Raw genomic sequence first — 25,621 nt, forward strand, 5'->3', positions numbered from 1 at the left:
GAAATGCAACCCAAATCAAAAGATTTGATTTACAATGTTGGAGACATTTTACTACCTGTCGGCTATCCTTTTTTTCCTCTTTCCAGGAATAAAAAGCATTCCTTCAATCCTATCCCTCTGCATCACCACCACATGAAAGGAGATCATGAAACAGGAATGGGGACCAAGAAAAACTGGTTCTTTTCTATGATGCAGCCATGGTCATGGCAGAGTCCCTAGTCTCCCGAACTAGGTAAAAAGGACTTATAGGTGCATTCAGGACAAGACCACAGCAGCTATTATTGAAAACAAAGGCTCCAGTGGAGACAATTTTTGAGCTTCTACCCTTGGTAGAAATAAGGAAAACCATCTCTTCCAAAAGAGCTATTTTCTTGCCAATTATCTCTGGTGATCTCTTTCAGAAATTTGCCAAGTAGTGAGGTGACCTATCAAATGTTTATGGAGTCCTCCAAGTCATGGTGGTCTCGAAGATGCTTTTTGAAAAGGCAACTGGACTTTCTTTGTTTTTTCTTTGAAGATGTTTCAAATCTCATCCAAGCAGCTTCTTCAGTTCTGACTGAATGGTGGAGAATGACTGCAGTCCTCATGGCACAACATTCTTGTGCCATGATGACTGCCAGGAATATGACTATAAATCCTTCCATTCTCCACCATTCAGTCAGAACTGAAGCTGCTTCTTGGATCAGAAGTGAAACATCTTCAAGGAAAAACAAGAAAATCCATCTGCCTTTTGAAAGAGCACTTTTGGGACAAAATGACTTGCCAGTTACTCAAGAGTGTCAAGTACCCTGAGAGCTATTTAGTTGCTGAAAACCTTCAGCCCTTTCCCCCTCCTCCCATCCTAATTGATCCAATTTTTCATCTAAAATGACCACCATTTCCTCTGACTCTTCTGTAATTCTTGTATTCCATGACTGCCCTCAAGCACGAGCACATGTATACATGTGCACACATGCTGTGGGCATGGACTGACTGACACACCCCACAGCAACCAAAGTGCCAGACACTTGGGGTGCCTGGACATCTACACATTTGAAACTAATTGTGAAATAATAACTCCTTAAGAAGATTTGAAGTATTTATCGCCCCCAGTGCTTCTTACAGGGAAGTGTTGATGTCTACTACCTGAGTATTTTTTTCTTGTTTTGTGCAACTGTGGGTCATCTAGATGCTTTTGCACTATGCTGAGCATTTGCAGTTTCAGGCAGATCCCTCCCAACTCAGCTTCCAGACAGGCCTTAGTTTGTTCTGACCTACATCCTGGTCAATGTGGCCCTCAATGCAAAGACCTTCCATTCCCAGTTACTACACAAAGTGATATGGACAGGCAGTGCTATATTTCAGCCCCTCTGCAGTTGTGCCCACCCTCACATCACCAAGCAGCTCTTGGCCCGGTCTTTGCGGATCTCAGAATCAGTCAATAAATCTGTCCGTCCAGGCATCTGCGTAATCCGCTTCAGTCCTCGCTTTGAGTTGCTGCGTTTGAGGTGCTTATGCATCCGATTGATTGAGGCCAGTGTGGTCACATGGAAAACATCCCGCACACTATTCTCTGACACCTTGGAAGAGCATTCTACATACGCCACAGCACCCAATTGCCGGGCCAGCATGCTGCCCTGTAAGGGGAAAACACATTGTTGCATTATGCCATAATTCACCCACAGCCTTTTGCTTTCTTCCACCCCCACCCCCCAACTTAGTTTGGTAATTGCTTATTACATTGCAACCACCTCCCTTTTCCTCCTCCACATTTTGGCAAGTACCTATCACTTCCCCAGACACGCTACTCCACATGTTTCTTTTAAATCACAGCTTTTAATTAATTTTAGTACTTTTCCTGGAAGGAAAGGATACAGGAGTGTCTTTTAAAAATGGAGCGAGAGGGACTGTGTCTAAAAGAGGGAGGGTGAGAAATATGCACGGATCTATGGACGCCAGGTGGGAAAAAAAGGTTAAAAACAAGTTAGCCCAGCTTCCCCTTTTGGAAGGTTGCAATTGGGATAAGGAGCAGAAGATTCTGCTGGTGGAATTAGCAGCGAAGGAGCTTCTAGCCCCAGCTGGGGCTCATATCAGGGTGTGGTTATTGTTTCTCCTCTTTCCTTTTTGCATCAATTATTTCAGGGAGCTTTTGAATGCACACTGGGCTTTGCTCATCCGCATAGACAGGACAAGGCAGATTGTAGTATGCCTTTAAAAAGCATCAAGACAAACTCAGGGAACAAACCAGCTCAGGCAAATACAAAATTCATCTAAAATTAAAGCTACCTCAGCTGGGAAGGGTACTTTTTCTTATTAGTAGTTTTTGGCCTGTGCATCTGCTTGCATCAGCGTGGATCACTTCTTTAGGCTATTTTAGGCTAGTTATTTACTTCTGAAAAGCAATTTTGTATATGTGCATAAAAGGAAAGGGGAAAAAACAATAAGAACATACATGCACATGGTTATCTGTCGGGAGGTCCAAGGAGAGCATGATTTCATGCAAGCATCACAGCTAGTGTCAGCTACAGTCGGGTCGGGTAGATTGTTAGATGTCATATGCAAATACAGGCCTCAAGTGACACCTGGTCCACAGACCCAAAAAAGATACTTGCAACCTGGTTACAGCTGCCCCCCCACCCCCTTGCAGTCATGTGATCATTTTAGGTGCTTAGCAACTGGCCCACATTTATGGCTGTTTGCTACATCTTGCAATCATGTGATCATGATTTACAATGTTATTTTCCAGAAACTTGTTTTTATTTCTGGTTTCCGGTAAGAAACACCCATTGAGGACAATGGCTTTGTCTAATGACCATAGCATTCCCTTATGACTACTGCATTCCCTTAAGAACCACTGCAAAAAAAGGTAGTAAAATTGGGCATAGTCATATGATACCTACTTAACACTGGCACAACTTATAAATATAAATGCTATTCGAGACTCCGTTTTGGTCATAAGTCAAGGACTACCTGTACATAATTATGGCATTTGCACAATTATATAAACATACAAATATCATTTTGGCATTAGCATGGTTTGTCAAAATGCTGTTAAAGTGCACACAGATTTGTAAATCATTAAGACAGAAAAGGGCTTGTTTTTTTCCTCTACATATACCGTATTTTTTGAACTATAAGACGCACCAGTGTATAAGACATACCAAGATTTTGAAGAGGTAAGTAAGAAAAAAAGTTTTTGCCCTCCCCGGCCCCCAGGAGCATTCTGCAGGCTTCAGTAGGAAAGGCAAAAATGCCCGTTGTTGCAAATACGGGCAGAAAATTTTGCCTTTCCCCAGCCCTGCTGAAGCCTGCAGATTACTGCCGGGGGCTGGGGAAAGGCAAAAAAAACCCTCTGTTTTTGTGGAAAATGGCCCATTTTCACCTATTTTTTGGAGAAATGGGGGCATTTTTGCCTTCCCCCAGAGCCCCACTGAAGCCCCCAACTCCCAGCAGAATGCTGCTGGGGGCTGGGGGAAGGCAAAAACGCTTCTGTTTTTGCTTTCCCCCCAGCCCGTTTTTCGCAAAAATGGGATGCGAGGGCAGGGCTTCGGAAGACGCACCAAAATTTCCACACTCTTTTGGGGGGTGAAAGGTGCATCTTTAATTCAAAAAAATACGGTACCTATAGCTGATGCACCTTGGCCTCATGCTTACTTTAGCAAAATAAGCATGAGATGGGATCCAATGCAGCTCCTAGCGTCTCTTTAAAAGATGCAACTGGGGCTCAACCCTGCATGCTCCCACACTGAGGGATTTTGCCTCATTCTGAGCTTTACTATAGCTCAATATATTTAATTATATATTTAGAAGTTTAAAAAGGCCCTCAAGATAGAGAAGGGAAAGGGAAATAAAAAATGGGGGAAAGGGACACAATTAGAATGGAAGCACTGAAACACTAAAGCAGTAGAAATCCAAATCCAAATATGGAGTCAAATTAGAACTGTAAAATATAAAACATGGATGAAAACTCAGCATCAATTAAAATCCATGCTTTAAGGCAAGATTAGGCTGCCCAAATTACAGGTAGTCCTTGACTTAAGACTGCAATTAAGACCAACATTTTGTTGTTAAGTGAGACATTTGTTAAGTGAATTTTTCTCCATTACATTTCTTATCAGTTGTTAAATGAATCACTGAAGTTGATAAGTAAGTAACCCCATTGTTAAATGAATCTGGCTTCCTCATTGACTTTGCTTGTCAGAAGGTCGCAAAAGATGATCACATGACCCCAGGGACTCTGTGACTATCATAAATGTGAACCAGGTGCCAAACGTCTGAATTTTGATCACATGACCATGGGGATGCTGCCAAGGTTGCAACTGTTAAGTCACATTATTCAGTGCCACTGTAACTTTGAACAGTCATTAAATGAACTGTTGTAGGTCAAGGACTACCTGTATTATTACTACTTAGCTAGGGGGAAAATTAATATTTGGCAATTCTTTCATAAAAAGTTGTTCCGTAGGGACACTACAAAAATGATCTGATCACTAATTAATCTTATTAGCAAACTTACATGGCTACTATCAGAATTGGCCCAGGTTAAGTCCAAAACTTCCTGTCATATATGTGGACGGGGATATGTGTGTCAGTTCTCTACAGCTTCACTCCCTTCCCCCCCATGGCAACAAACCGAGACTTAACCAAGGCTAACACATACTTTAATTATAGACAAAATAAACACCTGCTCATGCGTAACAGGGATAAGGCGCTGTTTGGAGAGTTCCCGTAAAGTGTTCAAGTCTGTGCGCATGTCCAGTTTGCAGCCCACCAAAACTATTTTGGCACCAGGGCAGAATTCTTGTGTCTCTCCCTGCCACTATAAGAGAGAAAAATATAAAGAATTAAATTAAAAATGATTTAATATAATTAGGCAAGGCCATTGACTCAATTATCCCACCTCATGCCCATATCACACCTTTTCTTAATCCCATACCCATGTTTCCAACACAAAAATGGAGACACTAATGGTTAGACCTTTGTACAAGCAGCAGCAGAATGCAACTAATAACAATTTCTGTGATCCAAGATTCTGTACAAACACAGTCCTCAACATATGACAATAACAGAGACCAGAATTTCCATTGCTGAACAAGGCTATTGTTAAATGAGTCACGTCTAATGTTATGATCTTTTTTTGCCATTGTTCTTAAGCAAATCATTGCCATTAAGTGAAGGGTGCAGTCAAGAAGATCTGGCTTCCCCATTGGCTTGGCTTGTCACAAAGTGGTTGGGATGTTCACAAATGGCAATGACATGACCCTGGGACACTGCAACCATTGTGAATACATGTCGATGCCAAATGCCAGAATTCTGATCCCATGACCAAGGGGATGCTGTGTCACTTGTGTCAGGACCAGTTGTAAGTCACTTTTTTCAGTGTTGTTTTAACTTTGGTAAGGGTCACTAAATGAGTGGCTATAAGGACTTACCTGTATCTGATGTAGAGAATCATCATTCTGGTCACGAGAAACATAAAAGTTGTCAACATGTGCAAAAACTGAGGATGCTTTTCTAAATTAGCATACAAGGTTTGAGGTAGAGACATGCTGTTTCCCTCAGTTTTTTCTTTAAATATACTGACATAACTCATTTTATTGTGCTTTGCTTTATTGAGATTCGAGTCTATATCATCTATCTATCTATCTATCTATCTATCTATCTATCTATCTATCTATCTATCTATCTATCATCTATCTATCATCTATCTATCATCTCTCTCTATCTATCATCTAGCTATCTAGCTATTTATCTATCATCTATCATCTATCTTATCTATCATCTCTCTCTCTCTCTCTCTCTCTCTCTCTCTCTCTCTAGCTATCTAGCTATCTATCATCTAGCTATCTAGCTATTTATCTATCATCTATCATCTATCTTATCTATCATCTATCTATCTATCTATCTATATATCTATCTATCTATCTATCATCTATCTATCATCTATCTATCATCTATCTATCATCTATCATCTATTTATCTATTTATCTATTTATCTATTTATCTATTTATCTATTTATCTATTTATCTATTTATCTATTTATCTATTTATCTATTTATCTATTTATCTATTTATCTATTTATCTATTTATCTATTTATTTATCTATCTATCTATCTATCATCTATCTATCTATCTATCTATCTATCTATCTATCTATCTATCTATCTATCTCAAATAAAGAGTTTATGGCAATCCTCATTAAGTGAATTTATCAGTGCTATTTTTCTAACAGCATTTTTTTCTATTCATATTTCTATAGACACATGTTGGTAATTTTGCAATATTTCAATTTTTCATAATTAATCAGATGTTTAGCATTTCTAGCAATAGACTATTTTTAAACTATAGTGATACAATTGCGATTTTGAAGGAAAGCTCCTCTTTGTCTCTAGGCAATATACAAACCTATTTTCCAAAAATAAAGAAGCTCTTCTTAGCTTTACCATCATATCTTTATATTCCCCTTTAATAGCACTTTCAGCAATCTCACCTTTTTAAGGATACTGTCCAGAGTTTCAGGACGGCTAATGTCAAAACAGATAAGAACAGCATCTGAATCTGGATAGGCAAGGGGGCGGACATTGTCATAGTATGTTGAGCCTGCATGAGAAAGACACAATTTTAACTTAATTATACGGCTCATATTAATATATTCTACAGCAGATAGGGTGGAGGTTTCTTTCAGCCTGAGCATCCCATTTTCTTAAAAGTTCCATGAATCACATGCCAGAAATGCAGGGTCAGAAATATCACACCTTCTCTCTCACCATCCCTGTTCATAGTCATTCATATTCTGATCTCCTTTGCCTGCCTTCTTCCCCATCTCTTCCTTTGTTATCCATTTTCTCTACATTTCATTTTATTGTATCTTCAGCTCCAGCTGTTTCTCTCTCCTTCCAGGTTGCTCCCTCAATCAAAATTTGAAATAAACACATACAAAACGCCATTGTGGCCATTACATAATCTTAGGTATCAAAATATGGATTTGAAGTTGAGAGTATTATATTCAGGAATATGAATGTTTGGCAACCATAGCATCAGTGTGAGTGTGTGTGAGTATGTGCTCATGCTTGTGTGTGCGTGCGCATGCCTTCAAGTCAGTTTTTGAGTCTTGAGGACTGTCTAGAGTAGTTCCAGAAGTTTTATTGGCAAGATTTCAGATGTGGTTTGCCACTGTCTCCTTCTTAGGGCTGAGTCGTGCAGCTGCCTTTGCAGGACTAAAATTCAGTGTTTCTCAGTTTCTGGTCTGGTGTCTTCATCGTACCAAACTCCAGCATGATTTAACATCATTAGCTAAAATATTAGCAGTCTAGTTGATAGTAGAAATGCCAAAGCACTCAAGAAAAAGGCAACAAAATCCAGATTTTTACATATCCTCCTGAATGAAAGATGGCCCTTTTCACTTCCTGCCTAGGTCCTTTAAAAGGTTATGAAGGAAGAAAAGGTAGAAAAGGTCTTGAAAACTCCAGGCTTATGACAGGAATGAAGCTGGGAAGCTTCTTAAATTCTTACGTTTGTTGGATTATTTTGTACTTCTTCCTAGTTTCTCATTTCCCTTTCTACAATCAACATGCTAGGGGCTTAGATAAGAGCATTTTTGTTTCTGTAAAATGAGAACAGTCAGTTTGATGGGGTTGTGGGAGTATTGATAAAACATTATTAAATGCTCTGCAAATTCCAAGTGTCATTTAAATAATTTATAGTGTTCATAGACTGGATGACAGTGAAAAAGCAGCCTGTCTGTTTATAAAAGGGCAAAGAGCTCAAAATGGATTCATCACTTTCCCTTCAGCATACTGTACAGAAGAAATACTAACACATGCAGCAGGGGTCATAAATTAACTGATTGCAATTACGTAATCCACCGAGATGCAACCTATCAACAATACAAACTGCACACTCTTCTCAGATGCAGCCTAGAACATTAAGTGGAAACCTGACAAAGAGCCTCCACACTACCTAAAGAAATGCAGCCAGCTGAATTTTCCTGAAGCAATCAGGGGAAGTGGGAGCAAAAAAAATGACCCTCCCCAATCTAATTAAAAGATCTAGTACATTCACCATGTGGATGACTTCAGAGGAAAAAAAGAGAGGGAATCACAAATGTTGGCAGGCCCTATGTATTCAACTCAGATGTAATCACTGCCCCACACCAAGATCAGTATTTAGAGGGAGCCATTACGCTTTACTCAAATGGGTCTCTACTTGTCGCAGATGAGGTCAGTCACTAATGGCAGATGTGATGGCAGTCAGTGATGACAGATGTCTAACAGCATTAACATGGCAGCTAATGGCAGGTGGAACCAGATGTCATTAACAGATGGAGCCAAATATTTGGCAAAAGCGGGAATCATGACAGATGGGACAGCTTCAAAACTTGGAATGCAAATGAGAGTTGGGATGATATCTTGACCTATGCAGCCCAGATGCATTTGTTTTGTGGCTGAATTGCAATCCCCATTGTACAGAGATCATGAAAGTGACCAAGCTAAAGATAAAAGCAATATTTTCACTCTACTTGTACTTTCTCCAATAGCAACTGCACCAAAAAGCAAACTGAAACTATTGATTCCCCCCCCCCAAGAATTATACTTAAAAATAATAATAATATGGGATAAGACAAGGATTGAGCTCATCCCAAGTCAGAATTGTTCAGTTAAAGATGATATTTTAAAATTAAAGCTGAAGAAGCTTCTTGGATGAGAAATGAAATGTCCTCAAGGGGGAAAAAAGCCTAGTTGCCTTTGGGGTGGGTGGGTGGGTGGGTGGGGAAGCACTTTTGGATAACCATAATCTGGATGATGGAGAATCTCCATAAACATCTTAAAATTAAACAATTTTAATAGTAGATGTTGTTAAGATTATAATGTTTTTCATGCTAAGACTTCCTATTTGGCCTGATCCTATGTAAAGATGATATTTTTGTATAATCTTTTGCTATATTTTATTCTTCCATAGTTACAGTGGATTTCTTAAAATTTGTACCTTTCTCAAACAACTGTTTTTGCTACATAATATCTATAAGATAAAGGATGCTGCTGGATAAAATAGATTACTGTCTACAAGAAATGAGAACGCACAACTTATATCAAATAGTCCATAGCAAGGCTCTTGAAGACAAGGGTGTTAAAATGGAATTTCATACAAAATATAAATTTGGCAGGAGTGGAGAGTTAGAATTAGATAGAATTGTTTAATATTGTTTTTTGCTCCACACAGCCTCCTTCATCTTATCAAAAATAACACCAGTATTGGTCCTCCCTCCTACCGGATATAATTTTTATCAACTGTGAAACAGAAAAGCTATATAAGCCATCACAACACCCACGGAAAGAAAGTTTAGAAGTTATTCTGCCTTGAAATGGATTCTTAAGATTTTCTGAGAATGAATTGCAATGCTTCTACAGAACCCAAGAATTCTGAATATCTCCATAATTTCTATTCAGCCTTTCTGCATTAAGGCACTTATGCATTTTGTTTTTATCAAATTGCCAGCCAAAATCTTATGTTTTTAATAAAATGATATCAAGAATGAACTAGTCAGTATGTCCTCTAAAAATAAATTGATAATAGTCTTCAAATCTGAATTATTAATTCCCAATTACTTCAATATTAAACTCTCATAAATCTGCATGATCTTTCCTGAAAATAAAAACATCAGGTATTTATAAATGTTGCTCTCCAACATGAATGTTTTGATCAAGGCTGCATAACACCCCTTCATCAACAGAACATTGTTCCCCTCAAGTGAAACAAACATTTCTTTGGCTAAGCGACAACTGCAAATAAGAAACAGAATTTTTCATCTAAAAGAAAAAAAAGAAAAGAAAAAAAAGACCAATGCTTGGCCTTTTAAAGCAAAGGAGCCAGGTATGTTCCTCTTTCACATGTATTATAATTAAAAAAGCAAAAGAATTGTGCATTTCCCATTACATTTTAGACAGATTAAATCATGTATGTTGGGTATTCAGGGTGGCTATAGAAGACAGTAATGTATCTTTCAACATAACCACTTGTACTTGCCACACTCTTATTTACCCCCTCCCTTTTTATAGGAATGTAAAAAGCAACCACATAAAAAAGGCAGAACCTCTGATGTGGGCACGGCTGCCATCTTGACTTCTTTTATGCTCCCTGCAATTGTCCTTACATACACACTAAATATAGATGTACTCTTACAGGGTATAGCTTATCCTTTTAAGATGTCAAGTTCAGAAGAATCTCATTTCAATATCTTACAAAAATTGCACTTACTAAAAAAAAAAAGGCTCTCTAGTTTCCCAAATAGGGAATGCTATATAATGTTAAATAAAACTGGTAAGTAAGTTTTGATACATGAAAGCTCAGAACCAGTATTAGTACAATGTTTGAATTAAGCACGTATTTGGTACCAATTTAATCTGTTAATTTAAATGAATGCTATCATTCTCCAGGACCACTTAGCTTTCCTGTCCTTCTTTTCACCACTATCCATAATCTTCTTTATAGCCTAAAGGACAGAAATTTAATTTCTCATGCAGCGCATTTCCAGGATGCTAAATTAGCTATTTCACTAAGTCTAGTTTTAGAACCAAAGGATTAACATAGTGTTAATAGGCAGTTCTGGGAACTGTTAGCTTGATGGTTAAAAAGAGAGAAATTTGCAAGGCAGTGACTGAACAACTACATAAAGGAACTTTCAACTAGCAAAGAAACATCTAAGAGGAGGCAAAGGCAAAGGAGGAGAAAAGTTTACTTCTCTTCCTATATTCAACTAGTATTTTATCACTAGGTATTTTGGCAGGCAGGTGAGAGAGAGAGGTAAACGCCATGTTTAAAAGTCTTCCTACCTACCTTCCTTCCCTGTCTCCCTCCCATCCAGCTCTTTTTTAAGGGTATTAACACTCCAAAATCTCTACCTTAAAAAAGTGAAGTCTCCAAGTCAAGGTGGGATCCAGGCAATTTTTTGGCCTGTGATAGCCAAATTTAAGACTTCCCAGGACGCTCAATTGACAGGAATCTACAAGAAGGTTTTTCCCTATACAGCTGTATGTCATTATAGAAAAATTCACTTGTCAGTTTCTATTAGTAAGGCAGCTGTGTAGACAACTTTAGTAGACTTCCTCCCTCCCCATGAACAAAAGCAATAGAGGAATCACTTAGGCCAGAGGTCGTCAGACGTTAAGACTTGTGGACTTCAACTCCCAGAATTCTCCAGCCAGCTATGCCTCAGACCTCATAGAATATGCATTGTAGCACAATCCATCACAGCCAGTTCGTTGGATTTCAAAACTCATTCTGAGATTCCCCTAGTAATGTCATGGCAACCTTTCATGCAAGAAGACTTCCATTTATACCCAGAGAAAAACAACCAGGGAGAGGCCTTGTTAATATATGTTTGGCTAAATAATATTGTCCCTGTTCACTTACATTTTGTTTTTATAGCCCATCACAATGCAGGGTTGTCACTAGCAAAAGTGAACTCAACAAAAGTGAGAGTTGGTTTGTCACATAAACTTTTAGCTCCAGAAGATGAAGTCAAAGATAGGAAAGGGATCAAGAAATAAATGGGACATGCATGCCTGGTATCCAACTCTTTTCTTTCATATTTTTTTTTAATTTCAGCAAATAGCACGCACTCTACACTTTATTTTCAGTTTATATTATAGCTTTTCCCTTTTTTTCATTCTCGGAATATCAGCCTCTAAGTCATCACTCTGAAGACTAAAGAATAAGCAAGACTACAGTTCTTTTGCCCCTAGAAATGCATATATGGCTCTTTAATCTGCACAGTATTCTTCAATGACCTTGATGCCTGCCCCATCCTAAATCCAGTGGATCTTTTATTAACCACTGCAAATTCCCACGCTCTAAGCTAGATGTTTATGGCCCAGAAATGGGCAGTCCAATGAGAAAGAATTCCAGTAACAAATTTTTTCTCCATGTTTGGAGGGTTTTTTAAAGAATCCAAAATGCTTTTCTAAATAAAGATGTTTTAGCTGCTGCTTAATTTCTTCTGAGACAGAACTTGCCTGAGAACTATGTTTCTAAGATTCCACTTTCACATATTTATTTATTTATTTGTTGAATTTAGATTGCCGCCTATTAGCTTGTGGTGACTCAAGGCGGCTTACAGAGTATAAAAACCACATTTAAAACAATAAAACTAATAAAAAGAATCAAATAAATTAATATAGTATAATATAGTAAAATAACCCCCCACCCCAGCAACAGCAGATCACACGAGCCATTATAATAGTTGACAGTGATTATTTGATGGCAAGGGGAAAAAAATCTTCTCTACAGAGGTCTTCTATAACAATTTCACATAGTCTGAGTTTGACGTATTACATTAACCTCCACCTCACAAACAGGATCTAAAGCAGACAGACCTCGATTCAACCATCTGCCCAATAGTTTTTCAAATGGAAAGACAGCTATTGATCTATGACCAGGGAAGGTCTCCTTGCTTCTTTGTGCTTCTTTATTTTACTAATTCTCCGGAAAAAGCAGCATTTCAACTTCTTCAGTTAAATTAAGAGCTCAACTCGAGCCAGTTTTCAATGCCTTAATGACAGGAAGTTGCATTGTGCAGTGGGAAAACAAATTAGTGTCATCCTGGCCACCGAAGCTCTTTCTCAGCCTATGCTGTGCATGTATTCCAAAGTCACTGCAGAAAAGATGCTATGAAGACTTAAAATAAGTAAGAATAGCCAGAATAGATCCAACCCAACACAAGTAAGATATTGCATTCAGGATTGCCTTGTAATAATAAGAGCAGCAAAACACTATTTTCTCCACCTTTATCACATTCATGCACAGTTGTCTTTTTGAAGACTATTTCTTCTTTGCTGGACAGGGATGATCTCAGGAATATTTTCAGAATCATTGTGTGAAATATGGAGAACATTCATACTATCTGGTAGATATGATTGATAAGTTCTATTCAATGACTGTACAGGCCCATTTGAAATGCCTAGGGCATGGATTTATGAGATTATCTGTAATGAATTAGAATCTGTGATTCCCAATGAAATGGATCAGGTGCTCCAGCCATTTGTCTCTTGAATTCAGATCCTTTTTGCCCAGAAGGTAACCTATAGTTGCATCCATAGAATGATGTTGAGGAAAGTAGATAGTTCCTCCCACTTTGAAGGAGACTGCACAACATATCCTTTCTCCCAAACACCATTAATAGGCTCAACAATTCTAGACATCTATCATCCAATCTTTCCTTTAAGGTAAGGTTGTTAAAATGGTTTAAAAAGGCCCTCAAGATAGAGAAGGGGAAAGGGAAAGGGAAAGAAAAAAAAAGAAGGGGGGAAGGGACATGATTAGAATGGAAGCACTGAAATACTAAAGCAGTAGAAATCCAAATCCAAATATGGAGTCAAATTAGAACTGTAAAATATAAAACATGGATGAAAACTCAGCATCAATTAAAATCCATGTTTTAAGGCAAGATTAGGCTGCCCAAATTACAGGTAGTCCTCGACTTATGACTGCAATTAAGCCCAACATTTTGTTGTTAGGTGAGACGTTAAGTGAATTTTGCTCCATTACATTTCTTACCAGTTGTTAAGTGAATCACTGAAGTTGATAAGTTAGTAACCCCGTTGTTAAATGAATCTGGCTTCATTGACTTTGCTTGTCAGAAGATTGCAAAAGGTGATCACATGATCCTGTGATTATCATAAATGTGAACCAGGTGCCAAACGGCTGAATGATCACATGACCATGGGGATGTTGCCAAGGTTGCAACTGTTAAGTCCCATTATCCAATGCCACTGTAACTTTGAACAGTCACTAAATGAACTGTTGTAGGTCAAGGACTACCTGTATTATTACTACTTAGCTAGGGGGAAATTAATACTTGGCAATTCTTTAAGGTAAGGTTGTTAAAATAGTTAGATATTAGTTGCAAAGGAATTAAATTATCTAGACTTGTTTCAGGAGGTTTCAGGATGGATTGCAGCACAGAAACAGTACTGCTTGCATTTGTTGATAATCTTTGGTGGAGCCAAGACGGGATATTATGCATCCATTCTTATTCTTCTTGAACTCTCAATGACTTTTACTAACATATCTCATTGTATCCTTCTGCAGCAGCTGTGAAGATGGGGGAAACTATCTTGTGTTGATTCATCTCTTTCCTCTGGGACTATTCCATTCAATGTTGATGGGGAGATGTACCCCTCATTTGTGGGATGCCTCAAGTCTTGATGCTCCACCCCTTCCCATTTAATATCTATATGAAACTGCTGGGTGAGGCTATCAATTGGTCTGGCATCCAGAATCATCAGTATGCAGGTGATAATAAATTATCTATCTCAACCAACCATCAGTGATCCTGTCACCATCTTGTCAATGCCGATGTCTGGAGGCTGTTCGAGTCTGAATAGGAAGGAATGTGTTTGGTCTTAAATGGGAATGCACTTCCCCATTTGAGCTGGTATGCAATATGGGAATCATTGAGAACTCTCAGCTTCTGCTCAAAGAACAGATGGAGGCTAAGGCCAGAAGGGCCTTTGCAAAGGTCTATCAAGAGACCCAGCTGTGCCCAGGCTCTTCAGACAATCACTCTGTTCTAGTCAATTTAAAATGGATTACTGCATTGTGCTGAACATGGAGCTTTCCTAGAATGTAGCATGATGATTGGACCATGACAGTGATGGCTGTGTTCCCAATTAGACTCTAGTTGCAATTCATCTATAAAGTTACCAATAGGCTTCATAATTTGAGAGACTACCTATTTCCCATGGTGTCAGCTCACTCAATAAGATCAGGCAGAATGGGCATTTGTGGGTCCATTCAATCAAATAATGTCATCTTTGAGACATACAAAGCACACCTTCACTGTTATGGTGCTTACATTCTGGAATAGCATTTCTCCCAATAGATCAGTACAGTTCCTATTTCCACTTTGCAGTTGTTCAAAAGATCTTTGAAAATATGGCTTTACTTCCAGGCCTGGAGCTAAGGTAGAGGTTGAGCCTTTATTAGTGTTCGATGTTTGTTTTGATGTATTAGACTTGCTTTCTTTGATTGTACATATTTTCCTTCACTTTACAATATTGTTTCTTACTTTTAAAATATAAACAGCCAGAGCCAGCTGGAAATCAAGTGGGGGAGGGTGGCTAAATCCTGTCAAACAAACCAGCATGCACCAGTAGGCTCCTTTACACTTACATGTTGCTCAGAAGCACACACCCCCAAAATAGATTAGATAGTTGTAATGTTTGCTGACAATTTTATTCCACCACTTAAAATCTGTACTTCTTTTAGTTTTCCTATTGACTATTTCTTAGTTTCTAAAACATGAAAAATTAAAACTGTACAATTGAAAATAAAGTTTTCCAATCTGACAGGCTACATAACCAAATATCTCTAAAACATAGTTTTGATCTTGAGAAATGAGAGAGAAATACATGCATTGTCATTTTATTTACAGTCTGTATTGTCAGTAAGCTGATGGGAGGATTGATATCCTAAAAATGGGCTATATATCATTACAATAAATAAATAAATAATAATCTACACCTCTAGCCATACTTCACTTACTCCTTCTCTCAAACTAAGTGCTGTATTTGGGTTTCTGGCTGAAAAATAACATTGGAACATATACTTCGTTTTTAAGATATCCCCTTTCTTGGCTAGATCCCAATAAAATGTTTTTCAGAATCACTGCTCCTTTTGAGAAAAGCAGCATTATTCCCCGCTGCTTTCACATCTTCTTGGTTTAGTATCTTTCAATAAGGAACTTATCCAAACAACTTTAACAGCCACATACATTCCCTAGAAACAAAAAAATTGAGGAAGGACAGACATCAATATTTTTTCCTCTCTGCCTAGAATTTTTCACTAATCTCTGAAGGGCACAAAGAACAACAAAGTCTAGCATTTAAAAAAAATCTCCTATCCAGCCAGAAGCTTGCTGTGTGCTTTAAAAGACAACTGAAGATAGATCAGTCAGGCACAGTGATTTGATACTGAAATATGGCAACTGTAACCATCCCAACTCTTTTTGCAAATAGAATGCAAACTATTAGCCTGAGAAAAGATGCAAATATCATCTCATTTTTCCGCTGTGCTTTCCTAAAGTGGTTTTATTAAAAAAAAAACACCCTGAGAGGAAATAGCATTACCAATTCATGCCAGAGGAAACATTCCACAATGTTTGAAAGTTTGCATAATCATATACCAAATGCTTGAAATAAAATACAGCATTTACCTTTTTTCTTTATCCTCTGAGTCAAAGACAACCACCACCTCCAGCAGTTCAGGCCTCTGTAGGTTAAACTGAGGCTTACAAGGCCTGATTTAACATTTAACATGTCTGTTTTTTCCCCTTTCTAAAAAGAGGTACAGAACAGGGAGGGAGAATCAAGATCACTTCTCCACTGCACAGGAAAAGTTATTCTCTGCTCCCAACTTCATCACCCTTAACATCTTTCTGGGCTAATAAAAAATAGTGAAATAATTTTCACGAGAGAAAGATTTAAAAAAACATTTCCAGTATACCAATTCTCTGAATACCTAGGAGCTGATAGAAACACTCACCCACACCAAAGCATATGGATGAAAGATAATGTATCTAGTTTAAAAAGATACAGAAAGATAGAAACTAAAGATAAACTGATAGCAAATAGCACTCTTTACTAGTATTGATGATGTTATCAAGTTAGAGTAATCATCTACAAGAAAACAAGCAAGCTCAGAGAGCACCAAGGACCCCTCATGTCAACCCCGAGTTGCAAATATTCTCCTTTATTGATAGAAACTATCTATTTAACTTGTATCTAGTTCGTCCCTATAACTCCCAGCGTGCAAAACGTTGAAAATTCATTTCTGTTATATCTTTAACTTAAACTGTTTGTTCCCAACCTAACCTTACTGGAAACAAAGTCCCACTGCATTTTCTCCCTGCTAAATCTCTGCCTTTCCTATTCCCAATTTATCTGACTGTCAGATTTGTGCACATTGCTTCAGGCAGGAGCTATGTTTTAGTTTGTTTTATATTGGTTATATACATCATGGTACATCAGAACACACACATGTTCTACATATATCAGCTGATTTTTTACTCAGGCACACAAACACACACACATCATGACCTACTTATTGTTTCAGAGATATTTTCTTACCAGGTTCCTCAATGCCTTCATCAATGACAGAACTTCCAATGTGCAGTACTCTTCATTAGAAAAGTTGGGAAGTATTCAGAGATCTATTTGCCTTGAAAATAGCCCATGTGGAACTGTTTAACCTAATCAAACATCTGCACAGGAAATGTTTCATGACATTTTGTATTATAAACCATTTTATAAAATTTGCCAAATTTCAACTCCACTGAAGTCATGGATCCCAGATTTTGAATGTATTCTATTTAAGGTACTCATTTAAGGTACTTTGGTTCAAAAACTGTTGACCTAGGATGCACTGTTTTGTCCAATTAAAAATTACACAAATGAGGGTAATAGTACATGCCTACATGCATGCATGCATATGTACCCAAACAAAATATGCTGGCACAATTCTCCATTGTGTTTAGCTAGGAAACATGTATTAATTTTGTAAACTTGTTTTGAAACTTAACACTGCCCCTTTTCTCCCCTTCCCTCAAGGAATCCAAAAATTCTGAAAAATCCCAACCTTCCTCTTCACAGATACATCTTGACCATGTCATATCATTGCCCTTCCCATTCTTTTCCTTGGTTGTGATCCCAGACTGAAGAAGCTGGCTTTTTATGTTCTAAACCATAATTTGTTTTAATCAGGGTTTACTAAATGAGTCAGAGAATCTTGTGTATGCCCCAAATCACTCCTTAATAGAAAATTCCTTGTTAGATTCCTTTCTTAAACAAGATAGGAATAAACAATGAAACCCCATGCTTCCTTGTTTGTTCATTACTTTCAAGTAACAACAAAAAACCCATCTTCAACCAATAGTTTAGTGCTCTAACATAAATTATTCATCAGCTTTGTGTATATATTACATTTAGACCAACATAATAAACTACTTTATAATTTAGCATGATGGCTGAGGAATCCTGAGAGTGAAGTCCAGACACTTGTAACATTGCTAAGGTTGAAAAACACTGCCTTAGCACTATATGTGAGTCTGATTGTGAGGCATCAAGGCTCATAGTTTGTACAATGTAGGCAAAAGTGCAAGATAAATCTTCCCTCTGTGGTCAAGACGTAGAGGTAAGAATCAATTTATTTTTGACTTCCATCCAAATCATCTCTCAGTTTCTGTCAGCACTATTGTGTTTGTGGCTCCCAAACTTGATGTTTGCTCTTATTTCACATAGTGACTCTCTACTATGAACTGAACCCTAAATAAATGTTGGCTTTTTATTTATTTGTTTGTTTGTTTGTTTGTTTGTTTGTTTATTTATTAATTAATTAAATTTTGTATGCCACCAGCTCTCAAAAGAGACTCAGGGCGGCTTACAATAAAAGGGAGGGGGGATAGATAAAAAAAATAAACAACAGTTTAAAATTACACAACAGTCACAAACCTGAAGTGGGGCTGGACAACTCAACAGCCCAAGGCCTGCTGGAACAGCCAGGTCTTAGTCGCTTTGCAGAAGGCCGGAAGGGTAGTGAGGGTCCGGATCTCAATGGGGAGCTCGTTCCAGAGGGTCGGAGCTGCAACAGAGAAGGACCTCCCCCGGGGTGTCGCCAGCCGACATTGGCTGGCAAAGGGAATCCGGAGAAGGCCTAATCTGTGCGATCTAATTGGTCTTTGGGAGGTAATTGGCAGGAGGCGGTCTCTCAGGTAACTAGGTCCGATGCCATGTAGGGCTTTAAAAGTAAGGACTAGCACTTTGAAGCGTGTTCGGAGCCCAATGGGAAGCCAGTGCAGCTCGTGGAGGATAGGTGTAACATGGGTGTACCTAGGTGCACCCACAATTGCTCGCGCGGCTGCATTCTGGACTAACTGAAGTCTTCGAACACGCTTCAAGGGCAGCCCCATGTAGAGCAAAGATTATTACATTACCCCGTGATCAGAAGACAGTTTTCTGAGATTCACCAGCACTGATCTTGGATAAAGGACATATTTCATGCAATACATCTACACTCTTAATTCTCCTCATAACAATAAGTGATATGGAACCAACAGTTTTGGATTCTGAAGAAAACATGGAAATTAACATAAATAATAACCTCTGGGGGAGATTGTCAAATGGTATTACCTGTAGTACTGGGGTCCCCAACATGGCACTGGGAGGTGGCTTACTCTGTTTGAAGGCCTCCTGTGCTGACCACCTTTCTTTTGAAAGCATACTTTTTGAAAACAAAAAAAAATCCCTAATTTTTTAGAAATGGGAAGCTGGCATTCTGCAAAGCAGAGTACCAGCTAACAACATTATCTTTATTTTCAAGGATAACTCTTGAGTGCCAAAATTCTGAGGAAAGCAAAACAATGAGTGCTATAGAACAGTAATATATTTTGCAGATATATTTCCCCTATCCAGAAAATGGCAAAATAAAGCAGGATTAATAGGGAGCAGCAGATTCAGGAGCTGGAGAGGGAATAGCAAAGAGAACTGGTTAAATTGGTAGATTGCAATCAGTAGTGTCCCAGATAGCTATCATTTCGTGAAGAGTCAAATTCACCCATTAGCTTTTTGCCTGAGAATTTACAATATATTCTCAAAATTTCAATGGGTTCCACACCCAAAAAGATCCGAGACTTACCGTACCGTACCGTACCATACTTTCTTTTCTGTTTTAAAAACAGATTAGAAATTGAAACATGCTCTAAGCTTAGCAAAAACTATTTCCATTTTCTAAGGCTGTTGTGAATGTTTTCTAAGTCAGGCTCAATTTGAGAGAATATTTCATGAAATGAGATGAATGGCACTATAATCTTAGCTCAAGACAAAAAATGTATTACACTCTATAGCCTTTCAGCAGAATTTAAAAGACATGATCTGGGATATAAAATAATTATTGTGACTTCCAAACTCCGATTTTAATGCATAGAGCAAATATGAGAAAGCATAATAAGAGGCAAGGTGAACCAATACTAATTTGTTAAAGGTAAACCATGGATGTTGCTCAACACTTTGGCAACAAGACAGGCTCTCAATCATAGAGCTTTATAAGAACCTAAAAGCTATTAGACATTAAATGGCCCTGGGATGGTCATGAACATAAACAAGAAATAGAGAACCAACTTGACCATCACATGTGCAGCAGATAACATATAAGCTGACCAGCCTCCAGACTCAGAAAAAACATAGCTGGAGACAGAGAGGCTGGAAGAAGTGCAAAAGTGGTGTAAGAAGGGTATTTGGCAGTGACAAATCTTTGCAAATGTCAACAGCCATTATGAAATTCCTTGTTGCCCCACAATTTAAGCTAACCATGGCTATGAAGTTACTGACAGAAAACCAATAGCAATGCACCTTGCTATTCCTCATGGAGAAGAGGCTGAAGGGAAAAGAACATGCTCCACAGACTGGGGGTTAGGAGCAGCTAACACTTCTGAAAAAACATTAAGTTGGGGGAAATTCATCTAATAGAACTTGGACATGTGAGGGAAGAAAAACAAGTACATGTTTCACTAAAGGGGCCAGTCTAGAAGTTAAAAGCTACAAGAAGCTGGAGGAAATAAATAAGTGACATTACTTCCCAGTTCAGCTTTGGACTATAATATAGTCACACAAAAGCCACAGGCCAGGGCCATATGTTGTCAGTGAAGCTCAGAGTCATTCAGACTTCTTCACCATAACATGCATCGTTTTTATAGAAGAAGAGTTCCAACTGTGATATAAAGCTTTGTTCTTCATGCTATCACCTCAAACATGTGAAGGGATAACTGACTGCAATTATCAGGATGATATGAAATACTATGTGAATAATTGAATATGGACAGAAAGCCATTCTCTTACTACTATAGGAGTAGACCAGTATTGGGATTCAAATAATTTAACAACTGGTTCTCTGCCCTAGTGATTTCTTCCAACAGCCAGTTCACCAAACTGCTCAGAAAGTTAACAACCAGTCCTCCCAAAGTGGTGCAAACTGGCTGAATCCCACCACTGGAGGAGACCCATGTTAATCAATGGCAGCCAAAATCAGAAGTCTGCTAGCACTTTTTCCTGCTAGCACATTTTATTAAGAAGCATAAACTTTCAAGAGTTGCAGCTCATTTGATCAGATACATGAACTGGCTAGACTCATGTAGGATTTAAATTGGGATGGTGCGGGGGAGGGGGAACATGGTGATGCAGATATATGTTACCTGTGAGACAGATTACAGATACCTTATAAATATCATTTTATGACCTCTCCCTAAATTAAATCAGACATCAATCAAGTCACTCCATGCTGAAGTGAGTGGCTCATGAAAGTGAATTGTTCTTAATAAATATGTTAGCTGGAATGCGTGCTACTAGATTTCTTTTGATTTTTCCTTTGGCAACTAAGAGAAGCCAGTTCCCTCATTAATTGGAGCAACAGATTAAAAAATATATAGTTTAAGATAGACATTAGATCCAGCATATTTTATTTAGAAATGAAAATGTAGAACATTTGTGGAAAATGTCACTTTTATAGAGAACTTTAAAACTGGCTCTAAATTATACTGGATTTATTGTTTTTTCCCCCCATCTTGACGAGAATTGTGTATTCCAGGTCCTTTTAAAACAGTAAAGAATTGGAATAACTAATACAAATCCCAACTTGGATTTTTTTAATAATGCTGAAGTACTGGATAATCATTTTCATCCTGGAAATTGTGTTCAATGTATCTGGAGCACACCAAGTTTGGAAAGGCTGAGTTAGCAGAAGAATCCTCTACAGGATATTCTTGGTAGTTTATGAACTCAGAAGTGTATCTGGTCAAATATTACAGGGTTTTCAAAAGGGAAGGAGGAATAATAAAGAGCCTTTCCATTTTTCCATTTTTCCCAACAAATTTAAGGATGCCTTTCTTGACGAAAACTGAACACCCATTCAACTTAAAACTCAAGGAAGGACTGTGGTACTTTCACATTACTTTTGTTTTCAGCACATCCTCCTGGCTAATGATAAACTGTCTCTGAAATCAAGGCTCAATTCAAAATCACTTGGTGACAGGACTAGATATTTGCATATGTGAACCTCAGTTTTCAACTGGCAACACCCATAGGACCGGCATATGCCACTTGCAGGAGATCAAGCAGTTTTTTATTCTAGCCAGATTCAATCCTACTTTTTACTTGTCTATAATGTCTGGTAACCAGTTCTTATTACTAGGCATAGCTTTCTATGGTCAGCTTTTCTGGATAATAAATGCATTAGATCCATCCTCCACAAATCTCTGGCGCGTCTAGCTGGATCTACTATCATTACTAAGCAGTCTGATGGCTGTTTTTACTCACGCTGCCAAAACTGAAGCTGTAGTTCAGTAGCAGAGCTCCGTTGTTAGCCTTGAATGTTTCTCAGCCTTGCAGAATGCTGGCATTTCTGTTCATTAGGAGATGCTGAAGCATTGTTATCATTTTGTGTACTACTCTGGCCTCTCACAGCAAAAGAATTGTTTGCTTGCTTCCTCTGTCCACAGCTAAAGGAAGAGATGTCCTTTTCACTCCTTAGACAGAAGAGGTTTTCTACAGCTTCCTAAGAAGCCACCAGCAATTTTGCCACAGCTGCACCTCATACAACAGATCCCTTCACACAAGCCAACAAAGCTAATGAGAGACCTTTGCCAAGAGAAGAGTCTGGCAGTGCCAATCATGAGGCTGTAAAGTTAATCAATGCAAAGCAGAGCCAAGACAGAATAAGGGAGCCCCAAATAGTCAGATTACCCTTCTTCCCACCCTCTCCCCAACCAGCCTCAGCAATGTTTATCCCACACCTCATCATGATCACAGCACCATACCTGCTGTTTGCAACCTGAGCCAAAGCAGAAGAGATTTTCCTGATGTCTGAGGAATTGTGCAGAAAGCTGGCAGGGAGGAGTGTTCAAAACAAAAGGCAACATTGAAAAGCAGCCAGAATGAGCCCAAGAAAAGCCTTAGGAGAGCAGCTCCTGAAACAGTAGTAAAAGAAAGCCTTTCCTTTCTGCAGACAAGAGAAGACGGCACTGGGCCTTTCTCCCAGGAGTGAGGACTGCTCTTGGATCCAAAGCAGTTTTTTCCTTTTCTTCTTGTGTGGCCTCACTTTGAACCTCTCTCCAATCACCTTGATCATCAGATGCTGGCAGAAAGTGGCAGAAATAGAAAGACGTAGGGACTGGGGCTACTATGGCAGCTTTTACTCTTTGTGGGGGGAGGGGGAATACAATCACATGGGCAAATCTGCCCCCTCCCACACACACTACTAAATCTGGTTCTAATAGCTTTGTGAAACTGAAAATCAGGAGAATTAGCAAACATTGGAAGAAAATGTGTGTTTATGTATTTCAAATCCTGATTTTGTGGGAAGGATAAAATTCAAGATGGTGGATGCCACATTGACTTTTTTGACAATGCAGATACCCTTTTATACAAACAGAACTTTGTCAGAACTCTGGCAAAGTAGAACTGATAATTTGTTTATAACTATAAGGGAAGAGAGCAACACATGCAAAACACCTGCCTTACTCACCAAATAATCTTAACTAGGGAGTAAGAGTTTTATTTATACTTTCCAAGTATAGTCATTATCTAACAATTTTATTGCTGCAGGGAACATTAAGATTTTTTACCCAGATTCACACCAAGCCATAATCTGGTTCTGTTGGTTTGGCCAATTTATTTAACAAGCTATGATTAAATAAGGGTTGTGTAAATAAGGGTTATGTATGAATCAGAATCATTCCTCACTCCCACTTCCTGTACTATAATTAAGGATGTATATATTTAAATAATCACAAAGAAATAATAACAACAACAAAAGTATAATATAGAGACTGGCACTGGGAGACCCAGATTCAAGTTTAACTATATCCAGTCATCTTCTCTCTAGCAAGTTTACTTCTTAGCATTGTTGTGGTGGGAAAAAAAGATATGCAGGAGCTATTTTGAGAGAGGGTGTGGAGGAAAGAGAAAGGGGGGGGGGAATACAAGCATGTAGAATTCCCTTGGGTATATTTTCCAAGACCTCAACTTCTAATGGCTATCACAACTGGAGTTTAAACTCCAGCCTTTCCAAAGATAACTCCTCACTTACCTGAAGTATCCCACATGTTCAGCTCAATGCGCTGCTTTTCAATCTCAAAACTGGCTGTGTAGTTCTCAAACACAGTAGGGACATAATTCTGCAGGGAATGGACAGAAAAGAGGGATCAGAATGCATATCAAGAATCAGATACAGGACTTGTAGAAATGAGAGTTTACTTCCATCAGATTGTCCACACTCTTCTTCAGACTACTCTCAAAAGCAGCCATTCTGGTGCCTTCACTCTATTCTTGATATGATACATAGGCCTTAGTTGGGACGGCAAAATGTAAGTGTAAGCAACACACACTGTGCCTTCCAGATGTGCTGGACTAATATTGCCAAGGCTCTTTTGCGACATGAAGCTGATGGAAGCAGTAATCCAAACTACCTGAGGCGGCAGTTTGCTTACTCATGAGTTACCCCAGGATGAAAGCAACTGCTTACAGGGCTCTAGAAGGGCTTGGAACTGATACTAGATTTTTATAGCTCCCTGAAGAGACCAAGGCTCATTTTTCAGTCCTTAGCATTATCCACAGAATGGATGGTATAGCAGTGGTATATTATCCCATAATATTCCATATTATACCTTTACTATATTATCCAACCACCACTTTCCATCCCTGGTTAGTTTCCTAATTTTCAAATAATAATAATAATAATAATAATAATAATAATAATAATTCCCTTATTTTCCTTGAGCAGATCTGATTCCTGTCCTTCACATCACCCTGCCCTTGAGCCTCCTTCCTTCACCAAGAATCCTGGGCTCCACTTTTCCTCCTGCATGAGGATCCACACACTTTACCCATTACCTTCCCTGTTTCGTCTTGTCTCCCCAATCTCACAGTCTACCTTGCAACCGGGTTTTCAATCTCTGCCCCCGCCTCAGCTGTAACCCAGCAGTTTGCGGAGTCCTTCATAAAGTAGTCCGTGGTCACTGGGCTAGCCTATGCTCACCTCACCGCTGGACCTCCCAAGGTGGGATCAGGGTCCGTGCCCACCTCAGCCCCGAGCCAACAGCACCCTCCAAGCGCACCTGCACATCCAGCCAGTCGCCCTCATTCACTTCCATTGCTTCCCGATGAATTCACTTCCTCGGTCCACAATGTGACCTCCGCAGCGCGGTCCCTTTGGACGCAGCCCTCCCGCCCCATCCTTTCGACCGGCCCTCCGTCCGCGCCCCTCGCTTCCCTTCAAGCTCCCCTGTGTTCCTCCATCCAGGGCCGCCTGCAGTCCTCCGCCCTTGCCCCGGTTCTCCTACCTCGGGATAGGCGTCCTTGGCGAAAACATGCAGCAATGCCGTCTTGCCGCACTGGCTGTCGCCAACCACCACAATTTTGCAACGCGCTAGCTGATTCTCCATGACGGGCGGCGTCCCCGCTGTTGAGTGAATGACCGACCACCGACCCGCACACTATGCGCTGCCTGCTAGCCCGCCCGGCCCCAAAACATCGCAGCTTGTCGATGGGTCGCTCCCCTGCCTCCTCAATCCCAACGACCGGCTAACGACTCCGCTTTCC

The 25,621-nt window shown here is 39.2% G+C and overlaps 1 protein-coding gene across 2 annotated transcripts; it reads right to left on the bottom strand.

The window, feature by feature from the left end:
- Nucleotides 1–1,065: 1,065 nt before the first annotated feature.
- On the bottom strand, nucleotides 1,066–25,621 carry RND2 (Rho family GTPase 2). 2 transcript variants are annotated; one of them, XM_014058255.2, is made up of 5 exons: nucleotides 25,363–25,621; nucleotides 24,111–24,198; nucleotides 6,472–6,581; nucleotides 4,664–4,798; nucleotides 1,066–1,616 (listed from the first exon to the last, which is right to left on the bottom strand). In XM_014058255.2, the coding sequence occupies exons 1-5, from the start codon at nucleotides 25,462–25,464 to the stop codon at nucleotides 1,368–1,370; spliced, it is 684 nt and encodes a 227-aa protein (XP_013913730.1). In that variant the 5' UTR covers nucleotides 25,465–25,621; the 3' UTR covers nucleotides 1,066–1,367. The 2 variants fall into 2 exon arrangements, with proteins under 2 accessions (XP_013913730.1, XP_087569393.1); XM_087713267.1 differs by lacking the exon at nucleotides 25,363–25,621 and adding an exon at nucleotides 25,138–25,265.

Source organism: Thamnophis sirtalis, unplaced genomic scaffold (assembly GCF_051295495.1).
Source record: "Thamnophis sirtalis isolate CommonGarterSnake01/CBP01778 unplaced genomic scaffold, rThaSir2_p1.2 scaffold_4, whole genome shotgun sequence".
NCBI lineage: Eukaryota > Metazoa > Chordata > Lepidosauria > Squamata > Natricidae > Thamnophis > Thamnophis sirtalis.

Excerpts from the sequence above, each read along its gene's own strand:
- RND2 (XM_014058255.2), bottom strand. The coding sequence starts at position 25,464 with ATGGAGAATCAGCTAGCGCGTTGCAAAATTGTGGTGGTTGGCGACAGC. Across the intron at positions 6,582-24,110 it reads GAACATGTGGGATACTTCAG|GCTCAACATACTATGACAAT; the intron begins GTAAGTGAGGAG and ends TTTCTCATGCAG. Across the intron at positions 1,617-4,663 it reads TCCCTGTTACGCATGAGCAG|GGCAGCATGCTGGCCCGGCA; the intron begins GTGTTTATTTTG and ends TTCCCCTTACAG.